General features: G+C 36.8%; 1 protein-coding gene and 1 pseudogene across 1 annotated transcript in view; one reads left to right on the top strand and one right to left on the bottom strand.

Moving 5' to 3' along the window:
• The window catches only part of PKP2 (plakophilin 2), a 78,609-nt gene that overhangs the window by 54,506 nt on the left and 6,997 nt on the right, over nucleotides 1-17,106 (top strand). The window contains exons 7-10 of the mRNA XM_059080866.2: nucleotides 8,621-8,738; nucleotides 9,607-9,771; nucleotides 10,694-10,867; nucleotides 15,973-16,126. Of these exons, the coding sequence (XP_058936849.1) occupies nucleotides 8,621-8,738; nucleotides 9,607-9,771; nucleotides 10,694-10,867; nucleotides 15,973-16,126 (611 nt within the window). The remainder of the gene's footprint in view (nucleotides 1-8,620; nucleotides 8,739-9,606; nucleotides 9,772-10,693; nucleotides 10,868-15,972; nucleotides 16,127-17,106) is intronic.
• LOC131766497 (very-long-chain (3R)-3-hydroxyacyl-CoA dehydratase 1 pseudogene) overlaps nucleotides 2,572-17,106 on the bottom strand; it is a 49,358-nt pseudogene continuing 34,823 nt past the window's right edge.

The raw sequence follows: 17,106 nt of genomic DNA, 5'->3' as shown, positions 1-17,106 counted from the left end.
TTAGTTTCTGCTTTATAACAAAGTGAATCAGTTATACATATACATATGTTCCCATATCTCTTCCCTCTTGCATCTCCCTCCCTCCCACCCTCCCTATCCCACCCCTCTAGGTGGTCATAAACCACCGAGCTGATCTCCCTGTGCTATGCGGCTGCTTCCCACTAGCTATCTATTTTACGTTTGGTAGTGTATATATTTTTTAAAACCATAATCTAAATGTGTGGTTATTTACTTCTAGAAAATAGTTTAACATAAACTAGAAGAATGTTAGCTGAGACAGTGTAAACAACACAGAAACCTGATAGAAGTATCCAGATAGTCCAGTCTGGAGAATTGACTTTTCCAGAAATAAGTTAAATTATCAACCTCAGCCTCAGTTATTTGGTTAATTATTTAAACTCTTCACATTTGATGTATAAACATAACCAATATGAAGTCCATAAATAATGGAATTGGCAGTATTTCTAGTCATATTACTGTTGGTCATAATCACATTTTATACATTGAATATTTTAGATATACAAACAAACGTGGCTTAATGAGTTAAATTATTTAAGTTTCTCTTTAAGTAATTTTAAAAGCTATAAGTGATTTTTAAAAGTAACTTTTATAAACTAAGCCTCAGGGGTTCTAGGTCATTATTTTTAAATCTCTCAACGATAATTAAGTTGTTAAAGCAGACAAATCAAACAAACGAAGCAAATATGGCCATGATTACCTGGTCACCCCTCTCTGGTCTCCCTGAATCCAATGTTTTAAAGAATATGTCTCATTAGAAATGTTAAGCAGCCCCCTTGCAAAGGTCCCCACTCTTCAGAGTAAATTTTCCACTATATTATTCGTGTCCTTAGCAGGTAGGCCCAGATTAAAAGTTGTACTTCACAGAAATTATTGACATTTCAATTTGCCAAAGAAATTCTTCATTCTTACCTACCAGTTCATAAATATCGTTTGTCTACTTTGGGTCCAGCCCCCCTGGGATAATTGTTAAAAGAAAACACATGAATAGGGATAATATGGAGGAAGAAGAATCAGCAAAGGAAACAAGAATAATTTTTATTATATCGAGGACTGTATTTGCTTGTTTTTCTGCATCAGTTTATGAGTCTTGAACAGAAAACGACTCCCAAGAATGTCTTTGTCAAGAGATTTTTTTTTTTTTTTTAGACTGTAGCAGTATGGGTTTATTGAATTGTTTCTTCATGATTAGATTCAAGTCAAACTTTTTATTTTTATTATTATTATTATTATTATTATTATTTTTTCGGTATGCAGGCCTCTTACTGTTGTGGCCTCTCCCGTTGCGGAGCCCAGGCTCCGGACGCGCAGGCTCAGCGGCCATGGCTCACAGGCCTAGACGCTCCGCTGCATGTGGGATCTTCCCGTACTGGGGCACGAACCCGTGTCCCCTGAATCGGCAGGAGGACTCTCAACCACTGTGCCACCAGGGAAGCCCAAGTCAAACTTTTTAGTAAGAAAAGTCGGGGGTGATGCTGTGTACTTCTGTTGGGTAGCATGGTATCCTTTTGGCCTATTATCCACCATGATGTCAAGCTTGATCACTTGGTAAGGGTGGTGATCTGGCAGTTCTCTCCACAAAGGTCCTGTCTCCCTCTGCAACAGATAATATCTGCAGCGCTAGGCTGAAACCAAGTGTGTATTTTTGTCAGAGATTTTTTTTAAAGCATCCTCATGTTTAAAAATTCTGTGTATCTTAAATTGAAGGTAGTGTCTTATTAACCGTATCTTATGACACTCGAACTCATTTTCCAAAAAAATCAATACTGTCATAGAACTACTATTAAATTTTTTTAAATTCTTCATCAAAAAAAAGTGAGTTGATATATTTGGATAAAGCCACTGATGACTTTGTTGCTATCCTGTGGTTAAAGTTTATGCCGTCACGGACGTTGAGGGTACTAACACTAAGTGAAATAAGTCAGATGGAGAAAGACAAATACTGTATGATTTCACTCATATGTAGAAAATTATTTCACTCCTATAAAAAACAGTCAAAAAATCAAAATAAGTAAACAAACCAAACCTAACAAAAATAAACACATAGATACAAAGAACAGAGTAGTGCTTAGGAGAGGGGAAGGGGGCAGGGAAAGGTTAAATGGATAAAGGAGATCAACTGTATGGTGAAGGATGAAAACAGTTCTTGGTGGTGAGCACGCTGTAGTGTATACAGAAGTAGAAATATCAGGCTGTACACATGAAACTTGTATAATATTATAAACCAATGTTACCGCAATAAAAAATAAATTTTAAAAAACATATGCCTATCTTGGAGGTACAGGCTGTCTGAGCACCAACTTTTCCTTTAGGTGTTAAGAATGTCTCCTCAAGTTCCAGTGGCTCCTGGGCACATTTTTAAAATTAGTTTGCTGTTATAATTCATTTAAAATGGAATTTGACATTCTACCTAGAATTTGACATTCTACCTTGAACAGCCTGCTAAGTCAGGGGGAATGACTCTTGCTGACCAACCAGATGATTTCTGGCTGAACTTTTTTTTTTTTTTTTAATGAAGCTATTTATTCTTGTTATTAAAACTTGGACTCAAGTAATCCTGGTTATTCTGGAAAAAGCACCTTGTTGTAGGGATCATTTAATCATCCTTTTCGACAATCACCTCTCCGTGAAGCACCTTTCTTCTCTGACGAAACGTATGAAAGTAGAGTTGTGGAAACAATGGTATATACGAGGCCATGGTTATAAGAAGAAAATACTAGTAGTCAAGAGACATTGCATTTATTGAGAAGTCTTATCGAGAACATTCCTGTTTTCTTCACATATGGTAAGGCAGCGTATATTGTAAGAAGTTCACCAGCAAGTCCAACAGGAAATAAGGTTGATAAAAAAATTATATTGGTTTTATAGTGTGCGAAACGAGCCACACCATAAAGATTCTTGAACTCACTTGGACCCCAGCTACAAGCACAGAAGTAGGTACAATTCCAATTAAACACTGGACTACCTCAAGCAAGGCGGATGTCTGGGAAAATTATAAACCTTTGTGTGTTCCTTTTTCCATATAAAAAGTCATTATTCCATGGCAGCAGCTAGTACCGGCCACCCCGCGGTCACGGCGACGTTGTAGAAGGTGAGCTAGGCGGTGGCCGGCAAGCCCCGGCCCGCGGCCTCCCTCTCCTCGCCGGCCTCCGAGGCGCCGCCGTCGGTGCCGTCCTCCTCGCTCGCTGGACGCCATGGCGGCCGCACAGCCGGGGGACGTGGACGAGGCGGGGGCAGGGGAGCGGGAGGGGGCGCGGCCGAGCGCGCCGCTGAAGCGCCGCCGCCCGCTGCCGCCGCCCCCTTCAGGCGCCCCATGTGCCGCGCGCAGGGGGCTCCGAACTGACTCCTCGGAATACTTTTGGAAGACCTGAAAATGTAGGGAAGCAGAACTAAAGGATTTTTACGGATAGATTTTTCTCTTCCTACACCTTCTAGTTTCTTGATGTGTAATAGACGCTAACACATCTTTATTAAGTTGATGTTCCTTGTCCTGGAAGGAACAAGACGTGTAGGTTGTATGGCTTTGTTCTATTCCCAGTGTTGCTTCCTTTTGCAGAACGAACAGCTGACTTTGGCTGATGTTTGCGGATACCTGCAGGATCTGATGTTGACTCAGTAACAGACAAACCCTTCTTTTGACATAGAGTTTTTGTTCCTCTGCCAGTTCAAATGAGGCTCTCCTTTTGTTCTGTGCAACCACAAACTGCCTCTGCTGCTTTCTCTAGGTTAATCACAGACAGGGCCCAACTGTTTGATATGTATCAGCTGAGAGTTAAACAAAAGCCCAGACCTAAATCTCAAATAACCAGAGGAAGAAGGATGCCCCCTTATCAGCCCACGTCTTATCAAGTACCTACTGGGTCTTTGAACGGACTTGGACCAAGCACTTAATTGACTGGTACCACTTGGGATATAATTTATAATGCATGGTATTAGGAAGCCTATAATTATTGATGAAAATGAAGATACAGCCACAATTTTTTTAAAACCACTGTGGTGATCACTATCTCAGTATGCTGGTTAGACTTTTAAGACAGGTCACATTAATACACATGTAAATTGTATGTTAGTAGGAAACCACCTATTAGTAGAAGTAGCCCCATTAAAAAAAAAAAAAAAATCTCTGTATCTTAGAATTACTTGTTGGTGAAATGTCTTGAAAAGATTCACTCCTGCCTTATTATTGCTTGCCATTCTCATGCCCTGGTAACTAACTCTAGCCTTTTACTTTAAACATTTCATATTAGCTCATCATTTCACCAGGCCAGTTGTCCATACCCCAAGTTTGGACATTCTGTGTTGTAACAAACTTCCTTCCAGTGCTGGCAGACTAGCTGTATTTGACAACATGTGGGGCTACATGGCACGTAGCCCCACACAGATAACTTTTTACGGAAGAGCCATTAAAAATCCCATTAGAAGCAGGTAATTCTGACTTTAAACAGTCATAGGTCAGGGTTCTGAATGAGATTATAGCACACCCTAATTTAAGGAATTTTGTATAAACATAATATTTGCAAAGTGTAATAATGTCTAGCACACACACTAAATTGCAGTTATTCTTATCATTTCACTCTGTTCACTCTGGTTTGCCATACAAATTTAAGATTTAGTCACACTGTCATTAATCTTAAAGACAATTCTTTATTTTAATTCTAGCAAGGTCCAGGGTGTTTGGTTTTCTTTTCTCCTTTTCATTGTGACACTCAGGAATGTGTGAGATAAATGGTCCTGGAGAGAGTCAGGAATCACTGATTTTCTTCCAGATAAATCACCTGAAGCCTCCTAAATATGTGAAGTTTTGTTCAGAGACATAACAGAGGTTCAGATTCTATTTTTTTCTCACCCTTTATAAGTCATATTAGCAGAAAAATTCTTCTTAATATCAAACACAAGCCACAGTTTGTGCTGGTATCCTCCCACTCAGGCCCAGTGAGGGTGAAGAGCTCTGAAACAGTCCTACTTTTATGTTTATAGTAGTTCACATCCTTCTCTACCCACCTCCTCCTGAGGCCCCAACCCCTAGCCCCAAGGACCTGGTATTTAAATTTCAGTATACAACAGTGTGCGGTTCTAATTTCCTAAAAGGTACTCACATATTTACTCAGACTTTTGCTAGATTATACCAGGGGAAATAAACTCATCATTTAATCAAATTCATATCATAGACACTGAATTAAACATTTCCAATATGTTCATTGGTAACTGATAATCAACTTTTATTGAGTAACTACTGTGGTTTTTATGGTCTTTCTTTTTTACTTTTCAACAAGATAATTGTTTTGATAATATTTCATGTACAGTTTTGAGACAGTTTTCCAGATTAAACATCTGTTGGGCTGCATATAGGAAACAGTGATAAATAAATGTTTCTCAGGACTCAGGAGATATAGAGTGTAAAAGGATCAATTCTGCCTAAGATTAGCCGTGTTAATTCTCTGATTCCAAAAAACTTATGTATTAGCTGTTAAAAAATACTTTAAGATGAATATATCATTTTCTAATAATTTCTGATTATTTTCAGAGTGGTACAATAACAAATTCCATTCTAACTAGTGACCTCTATTCATGGATGTATTGCTATAAAATAATCCACCCTTATCATTCATATTTCTGGGTAGTTGAGTAAGGTAGGAACTATTTTTGATATGCAAGAGCAAATACTGAAGCAGTGGGGTTCCATGCACTTTCTGTCAGCAAAGGTATCAACTGTCAGGAACCACTGATAAGTCCCATTTCAAGCCAGTAGAGTCTGGATAATACCAAACTACAAGACAACAGTTAATGTGTGTGAACTGGCAGTCCTGCCAAATTGAATTACCATTCTCACCCAAAATAAACAGACTTGAAGTTAAACAAAGCTGAGTCATCCATCTGCAAGGTATGTAGTGGGCTTAGCTAGGGAGAGAGACCTTTTGATTTGTCAAAGCAATTTTAAAACTACTGCCATTTCTCCAAGCCAGATGTTGAAAAGGTCAAAGGGAGCTTTAAAATACGAGAACGTTGTCTTGGAGTTGGGGAACATATGGTACTTGCTAAACAAATGGCAGACTGAATGAATGTTAGGTAAGGTTTGCTCTACTCTGGAGCCGCCCTTGGCACAGAATAAAGAACAGCTCTCCTATCCTGACTTCACCAGCAATTTAATCTCACCAGGAAAAGTAACTTAAACTCTTTGGTCCTCAGTTTCTCCATGTGTAAAATAAGGAGACCGTAAAAGATGCCTTTTCAGTTTTGTCAAGCTTCTTAAGATCCCAAGACCTTAAAGGTTTCAGAGAGTAGAGAGAGGATCTTGGTTCAAATAATCATTTCTTGAAAAAAAAAAAAAAAAAAACTATAGGAAAAATGGTTTTATTTACAGTTTATGAGCCCGTTCATTATCTTTTTTTTAAATGGACTAAGTGTTAAAGTCTTTCAGGTACAGTGAAAAATAAGGACGTCGATAATTACATTAGAAACCTCGAATGAGAACCAAAGTCACAGAAGGGATTTTGTTAAAATCAAAAACTCATTGTATCAATTCAGCAACCACGAAATTATTAGTATATCCTTAGTTTTAGGTGTATTTGTCTTATCTCCTCAACTATTTGGTTGGATTATGAAATTGCATTTTCATGGGTTAAAAACAGTCGAGTATTATAGATGTGATCTCCCTGGGAGCAGGATGCAATGCTGGATACTCCTCCCTTGTTCCCTGCAGTTCTTGATATAATGCTGGGCACATTTGTTCTTTGACAAAATGTATTGAAAACAGTATTTGGAAACAGAAAAGCTTTTTAAAATCATTTAGTGCAATATATTATTTTAAAGAAGAAGAAAATGCTACCCCAAAATTTCTCAGAATTGTAGTTCTTTTGATGTTCAGAATCACGCTGAGACATTATACACACAAAAAAGTGTGCTCTGTGAGCCACAGAACTTCAGTTGAAAAATTTTCACTTTTTAGCATGCTAACTATATATCTAAGTTAAATATCCTGTTTAATGGCCATTTATAAATTCAAACACTACCACTGGTCAGTTTTGTAAAATAGAATAAAAGGATGTTATCTGCAGTGTAAGTATAGCACACAGTCGAATTCTTTTCCTTAAGGTGCATAGTAAATGTACAGATAGTCATAGGCAACTGTTCTGTAATGTATTACATTTCTAATTTGTTATTCCTAACCTATTATAAATGTTTACAGAGACAGAAGAATTGAATTTTTCTAATGATCTGTAAAATGATGCTAACTTCAACAAGTAGGCATTCTAAATACAATTTTTAAAAAGGAGCAAACTGAAAAAAAAAAAATGCTTAGAATGTTCTACCTACCAGTGAAAGGAATTGGTCTGATAAAATTTATAGGAATAGTTCTTAGCAAGTGAAGTTAGCAAAAGGGAATAAGGGTGGTTCTCAAAATTCTAAAAACCTGAATGCATTGTTCTTTTGCCATTCTTGTTGATGGAGCTGTTAACATTTTTGGGAAAAAAAATTTTTTTTAAAGTTAATGCCAACAAGAAGAACTTAATGCAAAGGAACATAGTAACAGTAATAACAGAATATAAACATGATGTGAATCTGAAACATAATCCCTAAATGTATTACTTTGCTGTGTTTGATAAGCTTCAATCTCTATAAGGAAGCAACTTATATCACTGTTTCTATAAACAGTGATTTAATCACTGTTTATAGAAAGGTGTCATGGCTTAGCCAAATTGGAAATAGAGAGCTTCCCTGGTGGCGCAATGGTTAGGAGTCTGTCTGCCAATGCAGGGTACACGGGTTCAATCCCTGGTCCAGGAAGATCCCACGTGCTGCGGGGCAGCTAGGCCCACATAGCACAACTACTGGAGCCCGTGCTCCACTACAAGAGAAGCCACCTCAGTGAGAAGCCCGCACACCACAGCAAAGACCTAATGCAGCCAAGAATAAAATAAATAAATTTATTATTTTTTTAAAAGAAATAGACTAATTGCAAAGATGTTTATAGGTCATGCTTTTAACTTAGGTCTTACACAGTGTAAAACTGCATTTTTGGTGACATCTCTCTGCCATTTTAATTAAAGAATTATCATATTTTAGATCATTTGATTTAATATTTGTCAATAACAGTTTATGCTGAAACCTACAAAACCTCCAAATAATATAGTCTAACACCCTGTATTTACAAATGAGGAAACTGAAGCCCAGAGAATTTAAGTAGCTTTAATTTACTTAGAATTAAGGCATGGCACAAGTTGGGACTTGGACATGTATATTGCCATGGCTAATGTGCCATTTGTTCTCCTTTTAACTGCAAAATGTTTTCCTCATATATTTATACCCTCTCCAAAATGGTGTAAAGATTAAGTAAATAATGCTCTGACCTTGGTGCTTGGAATGAAGTAGACAGAAGCCTTTTATTGACATCATAATGTGTTATGAATATGTTTACAAGTTGTGTCTAGATTTGATGGCCATAGGCAGTTGATGATTTATTGACCCCAGGACAAGTCTGTCATACTTTGACAAATTTACCAGTCTTCTGAACCCTTGGAAGAAACTTTGAAACAAAAACCTGTTAGATACACAGCCTGTCTTATGATTGATCGTTTGTTTGTTTGTTTGTTCTTCCTGATAGAAACATGAGTTCAGCTGGCCCTGAAGGGAGGAAAGTGATGAGAAGGTGTGATGGACTGATTGACTCACTGGTCCATTATGTCAGAGGAACCATTGCAGATTACCAGCCAGATGACAAGGTGATACAAGAATTAGACGTCTCTCATATTGAATTACTTATTTTGTCTTACTAAGACTCTTCAGAGTATTCTTGAAGTAGCTTTTTTGGGGGTTTGGCTTTATTTATTAACTCATTTGCTGAGCTTAAGATTTCCCATACATGCTCATAAATATTAATATCTGTCTAGCCCCATTTTTTTTCTACTTTCCAGACCCAGATTTCTAACTGTTTTAACAAGTCTGGATATTTGAAAGGAGCCCAAATGCTACATATTCAGCAGTGAAATTCATCTCTTCCCTCATCTCCGAACTTACTCGTCTGTATAAGCCTTCTTAATAATTACTACTGTCTACCAAATGAGAATAGAAACCTGAGTAATGTTGGACTTCCTCTCTTCCCTCACATCCCACATCCACTGGACAACAAATCTTGTGCATTTTACTTCTGAAATGCTCTTTAGTTTAACCAGTCCTCTTTAATGCTACTACTGCTGTCATAGTTTGTGCATCTTTTATACTGACTATTGTAGTCGACTGGTCTCTGTAAGTAGTATCTCCTCCTATTTTCCAAGTCCACGTGGCTACTAAACAATGTACCTAATATCTAAAATTATTCTGAACACTCTTTAAAAGTAAACTAGAACTGCTCCCCAATATTTTAAAAAATTCAGCCTCTACTTCTTAGCATGTACTCATGACCATTTATGATTTAGCCCTAGCCTTTCTAGCTGTACTCATTTCACTCCCCCAGCCACCCTTGCAGTCCAAGCACACCTTGTTTCATCCAGTTAACCTTGTAAGATCTAAAGCCTAAGAGGTCCTGTGGTATAACACTTGCAAAGGGATATCTATATGTATATGATCAATATTCATGTCCTATTTTCTCAGGCCACAGAGAACTGTGTGTGCATTCTTCACAACCTCTCCTACCAGCTGGAGGCAGAGCTCCCAGAGAAATATTCCCAGAGTATCTATATTCAAAGCCGGAATATCCAGGCTGACAACAACAAAAGTATTGGTTGTTTTGGCAGTAGAAGCAGGAAAGTAAAAGAGGTATGTTGGAGGAGGCCTTTGAAAGAATAAGTGTGTGTGTGTATGTGTGTTTCTGAGTACTTAGTATATGTCAGGCTCTATTTTAAGTTTTTTTAATCCTTGTATCTACCTTATGAGGTATGTATTATTAATACCCTCATTTACTGATGAGGAAACAGAGGTACAGAAAGGTTAATTCAGAATAATTCAAATTAGTGGAGGAGATGGAATTGAATCCCAGGTAATCTGGCCCCAGATTTACACTATTAGCCATCAAACCATACTGCTCTGTGCCCTGCAGGTTAAGAAGTAAGCTTAATGCCACATGGCCAGTGGCATAGCATTGTTTTAACATTAAAAGCAGCCCTGACATTCAGCTTTAAACATTCTAAAAACAAACTTGTACATCCTAAAAGCAAACCCCATACATAGGAAGGACTGCTGTCCAGACTGGTATTTCAAGAAATAGAAGGAATGTGATCTCTCCTACTCCTCAGAGTATCACGGTGTATGTGAACTTGGAGAACAACTGGTAAATTTAGAATCCTGATGCTATCCTGGACAACTTCACAAGACTCTGAGGGAAGAGGCCTGTTTTTCTTATCTTCAGAGTGGATGTGACTAATTTAGCTTTTAGCTTAACAGCAGCCTGAAAACCATTCTAGAACAGTCAATGCTTAATTCTCTGCATTCTCTCTCGCTGTGAAATGTAAAGTTGTGAGTATGGGGTATTGTGAGGGAGAAATAGTCATCATGGGCTAAAAGTTAAATGATTGTAAATTATACATATTTGCTTTTTCATTTTTATTTTAAGGGCTTCTTATTATGCTAATTATTATTCTCCCTAGACAAGACAGTACTTCTGGTCTCTTGGTTTGGGTGTGGAATTGTAGAAATCACTTTTGAAGGCATTAATTTTGGATTTCATCATGTGTGTGGTTAGCAATACCAGGACATGCCAATGCCAGAGGAAAAGAGCAACCCCAAGGGCGTGGAGTGGCTGTGGCACTCCATCGTGATACGGATGTATTTGTCCTTGATCGCCAAGAGTGTCCGAAACTACACTCAAGAAGCATCTTTGGGAGCTCTCCAGAATCTCACGGCAGGAAGTGGACCAGTGAGTATCATGCTTACTTTTTTAAAAAATGGCATTGTAGACACACCTACATTAAGTTCAGAAATGACAGTGAAGTAAGAACATAAGTTTTCTCACTTCAATCAAGACAGTTCTCAGGAATTGCCGGAGAGAGTTCGGCTTTGCAGGACTTTCAGCCTCAGCTTCTGCAAACCCAGGTCAGACTGTGAGTGAAAGACTCGTTGGTATTTACGAGTATCAGTCAGAACTCTTTCTGTTACAAGTCTCAGAATCCTACCTAAACTGGCTTAGGCAAAAGAGAGGAATTTCTTGGCTCATATAACTGAAAAGTCCAGGGTGGGTTTTCCTTCTGTCATGGTGGGACATAGGTGCCCAGCAATTGTATTTGTGATTCACTATCTCTGGACTCTGTTTTCCTCTGTTGGTTTCATTCTCAAAGGCTAGCCTCATATTACAGCAAAGATAGCCACCAGTGATTTCAGGCTTACCTCTTATCCAGCTCAATGTCTCCACAGGAAAAGAAACTACTACTGTTTTCCCGATAGCTCTGTTAAGGACTGGGGGAATGAGTCTCACTTGCCCATTTCCAAACCAGTACCTGTGGCCAGGAGCCTGTGATGTTCTAATCGGCCAAGTCTGGGTTATGTGCTCACATGTGAATTTCACGGGCAGGGGTTTCAGTGAGCGAGGGTCACTACCACTTGTACCACATGGAGTGGGCTCCCTAATGGAAAGTCAGAGTGTTGTTACCAAAAGGAAGGATGAATGCTAGAAGGCAGAGACAACACATGTCCACTGCAGTTGGAAAGGCTATCTGTGCTTTTGTGTCCCAGAAAGTCAACTATAAAATAAAGAGTTACTTCTCTTTCCAGATGTACTTTATACCAGCAAAATCAAAATATTAAAAAGAGTAAAAACTTTAAAAGTTCCTGTGATAAACCATAATGGAAAAAAATATGAAAAAGAACATATATATATATATATATATAAAACTGAATCACTTTGCTGTACAGAAATTAATACAACATTGTAAATCAACTATACTCCAATAAAATACATTTTTTAAAAAATTACTTTAAAAAAGAGTAAAAAGTTGTTCCTCTCCCCATGTATTTTACAGCTTGCAACATAATAAAGGATTCTATAAATATTTAATTATTTGAACTAAGCTTGTATTCTTTGCCTTGATCATAAAATGATTAAACTCTCCCCAAGTAGTTCACTCTATGGCCAGTCTACTTATCCATCATCATAGAGGAAAGCACTCTTGTTGAAAACAAAAATATTATTTATTCTTTACTTGAGAAACCATGTTCATTCTTTCATGAACCATGTTCATTCTTTGCTCAGTTTTGAATAAAATTGTGAAATACTAAAAGCAGTATTTCTCTAATTTTAGCACCGTGGTTAAGAATACAACCCAATTTTAATCTCTTAGAAATTCTTCAGAATGTACTTGTGCACAAAGAGAAGGAAATGGGGAGTGACCAGGGAGCCCCGACAGACAGAAAGACATAATTTACTGTCTTATCTTCCCATTTCCCCATGCTTGGTTTCTCAAAACCATTTCTTTCATTTTCCCAAACTAAAGAAGCCTTCTTATTAACTGACTACCAGCCAACTTAATAGAAAAGGTCAGAAATTAAATAGCTGTGTCTGTATGTATTTAAGCTCACTATGCTCTGAGGATGGTTCAATATGAGCTAACCCTTTAAGCTTGGATTTTAGCCTCTTCCACTCCAAAATCTTTCATGGAATCCAAACTATCCAGAGGGGTTTCCATGTTTCTGTCAATACAGGAATATTTGCCCCCCAACATACAAGAATATGCCATTCTGAATATTTCAGACTAGATAATTCCTTTATTCATTTATCAAACAAACAGTATTTGAGCACCTTCTACATAAAAGGCAGTAGCCTAGTGCTAAGTATATAGTAGTGAATAAGACAAAATCCCCGTGTTTGGTAATAATCTAGCTGGGAAAAAGAAATAAACACACAGAAATCTAAGAGTTCCAAGTCCAAAAGGAATCAAAGCAATGGATTTTAAATCATACCTAACCTTAGACCAGTCCAGTCCCCTGAAAGGAGACCTACACTAAACTAGTATTAATCCATACGCAAGGCTGTTAGAGTTGAACTTGACTAGAGATTTATAGGAGAAAATCATTAGCAGCATGGGACAGTGATATGAGGACCCTTTGTTCTTTTAAGTTACAAGATGCTTTTTATTAAAATTTTGACTTACATATATATTTTTTCTAACTATTACTTTCCCTAATTTTGCCATGCTTAGATGGTGTGATTAAAAAAAAAAAATGCTTGGCTTTGTAATTTCTAAAAGGAACCACTGAATAGAAAAACATGAAAAGCAGACCATTAAACATAGTTCCAAAAAATACCCAGTCCATTCACTTGTGTTCATAACTGAGACAGCACTGAGCATTGATGGCCATGTGCCTTAGATGGCAAAGAACCTGAACTGGACTGAATAGCTTCTAAAAGATAAATTCTATAATTTTAGTATAAAATTATGGCAGTAATTTCTTGCCGGTAAGAATATCTTAATGTAAACTTTATTAGTTCAGGTATAATGGTCATTATTTTTTAAATGATACAGAAAAAATCCAAAATAATAAATAAGGAAAGGGGATGGGTTGATAAAATTTACCCATTTAGCAAATTCTCTAAGGATAGTGTAAAGTACAGTATAAATAACTCCTGGGGGTGTAACGCACAGCATGGTGACTATAGTTAACAATATTGTATATTTGAAAGTTGCTAAAAGAGTGCATCTTAAAAGGTCTCGTCACAAGAAGGAAAAAAAATTTGTGACTGTGTGTGATGATGGATGTTATCTAAACTTATTGTGATAATTATTTTACAGTATATCAACTCATTATGTTGCATATACATGTAAAATTAAACATTCATTGTACAAGTTAAAAATCATTGAAATAAACAGTTTTCAAGTTTCTAAAACACTTTAAAGGCACTTAATTTGAGGCCCAATGAAAAAAAAACAAGATGTGTTCCCTGTCTCACACCTTACACACAAATCAGTTACAACAGCAATGAGATTTAAATGTGGAAGGTAAAACAATAAAGCTTCTCAATGATAACATAAAATACCTTCGTGACCTGGAATAGGGAAAGATTTCTTAACAGTAGACATAAAAAGCACATAAAGTCAATATTTTATAAATTGACTACATTAAAATTAATAACTTAAGCTATCAAAAAGACAGTAAAAAGGCAAAGCACAGAGGAGGAGAAGATTTTTGTAACATATATAAGTAACAAAGGTTGGTATCTAGGAAAGAAAAGAAAACTCATCGATTTAACAATAAAAACATAGACAACTCAACAGAAAAATGGACAAGAGATTTGAACGGGCACTTCACAAAACATAATGTATAAATGGCCATTAAACATTTGAAAAGGTGCTCAACCTCATTCGTAATCAGGGCAATATGAACTAGAAGTGCTGTTTGTAAATAATTGACTAACAGTCATTCTCACAAATTCCCTAAAGCTGGAATATGAAATCTCTATTTGGTAAATCTGTTTATTTTCCTTAATGAGCAAATTCTAAAGACCATTCCGCATCTGCCTCTCCCATTTCCCTCAATGAATCAGAATTCTGTGATCATTTTTATGTACTAGGCCTTGAGATGACAAAGAAAACGCTATGAGAGAGATAGAGCTGGATGGCATTGACTCAGAAGAGCAGAGCTTTTGCATATGAGAAAAGATGTAATTACTTAGATCGGCCACTGGGAAGAGAGAGGGATGCTAAATCTACCTCCATGTCCAAGGAGGAGTTGTACAGAATGGCTGCAGGTGAAGGATTCTTGCCAGAGGAAAGAAAAGAAAAGGAAAGAGTCTAATGGAATGTTCTGCAAGTTAGTGAAAGACAAAGTGTAACTTGGGAACAAACATTGCAAAATAGTGGTTATTAAACTTCTTTGAGTCATGGACACTTTGAGTAATAAAAGTTGGACTCTTTCCCTGAAAAAGATTACTATAAACACAAAAATAACTTTAAGGACCTCCTGTTCCCTCCCTGAAACCTATCCTGGATCCTATATTAAGAACCCCTGTTTTAGATGGTACAGTGGAGAATGTAAGGAGGGCACTGTGCAGGAGGTAGGGGAAGCAAGCAGAGTTTAGATAGATAAACAGAGAAGATAGACACCCTGAAGAATGATCAAGAATACACAGATTTGGGGCATGGTAGCCTCATGTTAGCTTCAAGTAAAAACATAAAGTTGCAGACACAAGCTAAGGTCTTAGTATTGTTGGAGGTTTGCTGATGCTAGGAAGGGCCTAGTTGGTACTCAGACCCTGTGAAAGTAGGTGACCAGCCTAATTCCAAATAAGGTTTGCCTCTGGTGGACCTAGACCTGGACCAGCAACTTGCCCATGCAGCCTCTGATACAGAGAATAGAGTTACAGGTAATCTGACTAGCCATACATTCCTTTCTTTAAAAGCCCAATATCTCTTTCAGAATAAACTAGCTTTTTAGAAATGAATACGTTTATTAAATATGTAAAATGCCAAAATTTGAACAAGACAAACAGAGAAGATGAATAAGCCAACAACCAGTAAATACCTTGAAATAGTAATCAAAGACATCTCCCTTTAAAATCTTTCTCAGCTCAGTTGGCTTTATAGCTAAGTTCTAGCAGACCCACAAAGTTGAAATTATTCTTATATTACACAGATATTTCAAGAAAATAGAAAAAGGAAAACAACTTACCCACTAAATTTTATGACATTAGTGTAACTTTGATTCTAAAACGTCCTGTTCTTTTCACAATGATGAACTGAAAATGTGAATAAAAAGAATATGATAAAAAAGAAAGGAAAGGGAAAGAGAGATCCATTTTATTTATAACCAGATGCAAAAAAACATAACTAACCAAATCCAGTATTTTATTTAAAAATACTGAATAATCTGTCTTTATTCAGTAATTAAATTGAAAACCTAATAAGAATTTAAAGAAAGTATCTCTAGCTTTTAAAACATCTCACTCAATCTCTCTGTAATCTACAGAAATTAAGAAATTTTAACCATGAAGTAAAATACAATAGTATTTATAGAACATGTCTCACAAAACAGATGCCAATATCAGTAGCTCAGACAGTTGTCCAGAAAGAAAATGGCCTTCAGCACATACGAAAGATGCTGCATGTTGGTGATCCAAGTGTGAAAAAGACTGCCGTCTCTCTGCTGAGGAATTTGTCTCGGAATCTTTCTCTGCAGAATGAAATTGGTAAGTCATATAAGTCTCTAGATGTAAAGTGTATATATTGAAGATACAAATGCAATAAAACATTGTCCTTATCACATTCTTTTTACAATGATGAGCTGAAAGTGTGAATAAAGAGCAAAATGTGATAAATAGAACTGGTTTTTGTGTACCCAGACATCAAGCGTAGGCTTTCGCACTGGTCTCAAATAGGAGTTTTCTTAATATCCAGCTTTGTTTTTGTTCTGATTACTACCAAAGAGAAATTTTAGACCATACTAATAATTAATGAGATAGGTAATATATTTGATATTTCTCGGCCCTCAGCTGTGCCATCCAGTGAAGTCTTTTTAACCCATGTCTTTCAGAATGTTCTCTGTGTGGCCTGCTTAAGCACCACTCTTCTGAAACATTAAACAAACACACACACACAGTGGTTGTTCACCTCAGAAGCTTGGCCATTGTTGTACTAGAAAAAAATGGTTGGACAGATAATCACAAAAAGAAGGAATCATGAATATAACAGATTTGGCATAGGTTTTAGAATAAATACGATGAAACGCATTTGCTCCTTTTTTTCTAAGTCCGTATTATTGACAAAGATTATAACTATGTTACACTTTCAAATAACATTTTTCATTCATTTTCTTTATACCTGAAAATGTAAATGTTTGTGAATTAAGTCATAAACTATAAAATTAGGTAATAGGAAGATAATGCTAAAATTAATCATGCTTTCTAATGCTCCATAAATTAGTCATTTCTGACAATTTAAAACTCAGTTTTTCAAAAATTCCACTAAATTTTTTTTGTTTTTTTAATGGATTATTTTGAAATCTATACACACACACACACACACACACACACAGTCACACACTCAGTGTCAAAAGTCTGTGGTTATGTTTTAACAATGTCATTTTCAAAGACAGCCAATAGCATAGCACAACATTGAACAGGAGGTTTCATACAATGCTTTTGTGCCCATTATGAACATAGAGAGCCTG

This window comes from Kogia breviceps, chromosome 12 (assembly GCF_026419965.1).
Source record: "Kogia breviceps isolate mKogBre1 chromosome 12, mKogBre1 haplotype 1, whole genome shotgun sequence".
Lineage (NCBI taxonomy): Eukaryota > Metazoa > Chordata > Mammalia > Artiodactyla > Physeteridae > Kogia > Kogia breviceps.
This window is presented reverse-complemented; position numbering and strand designations above follow the sequence as displayed.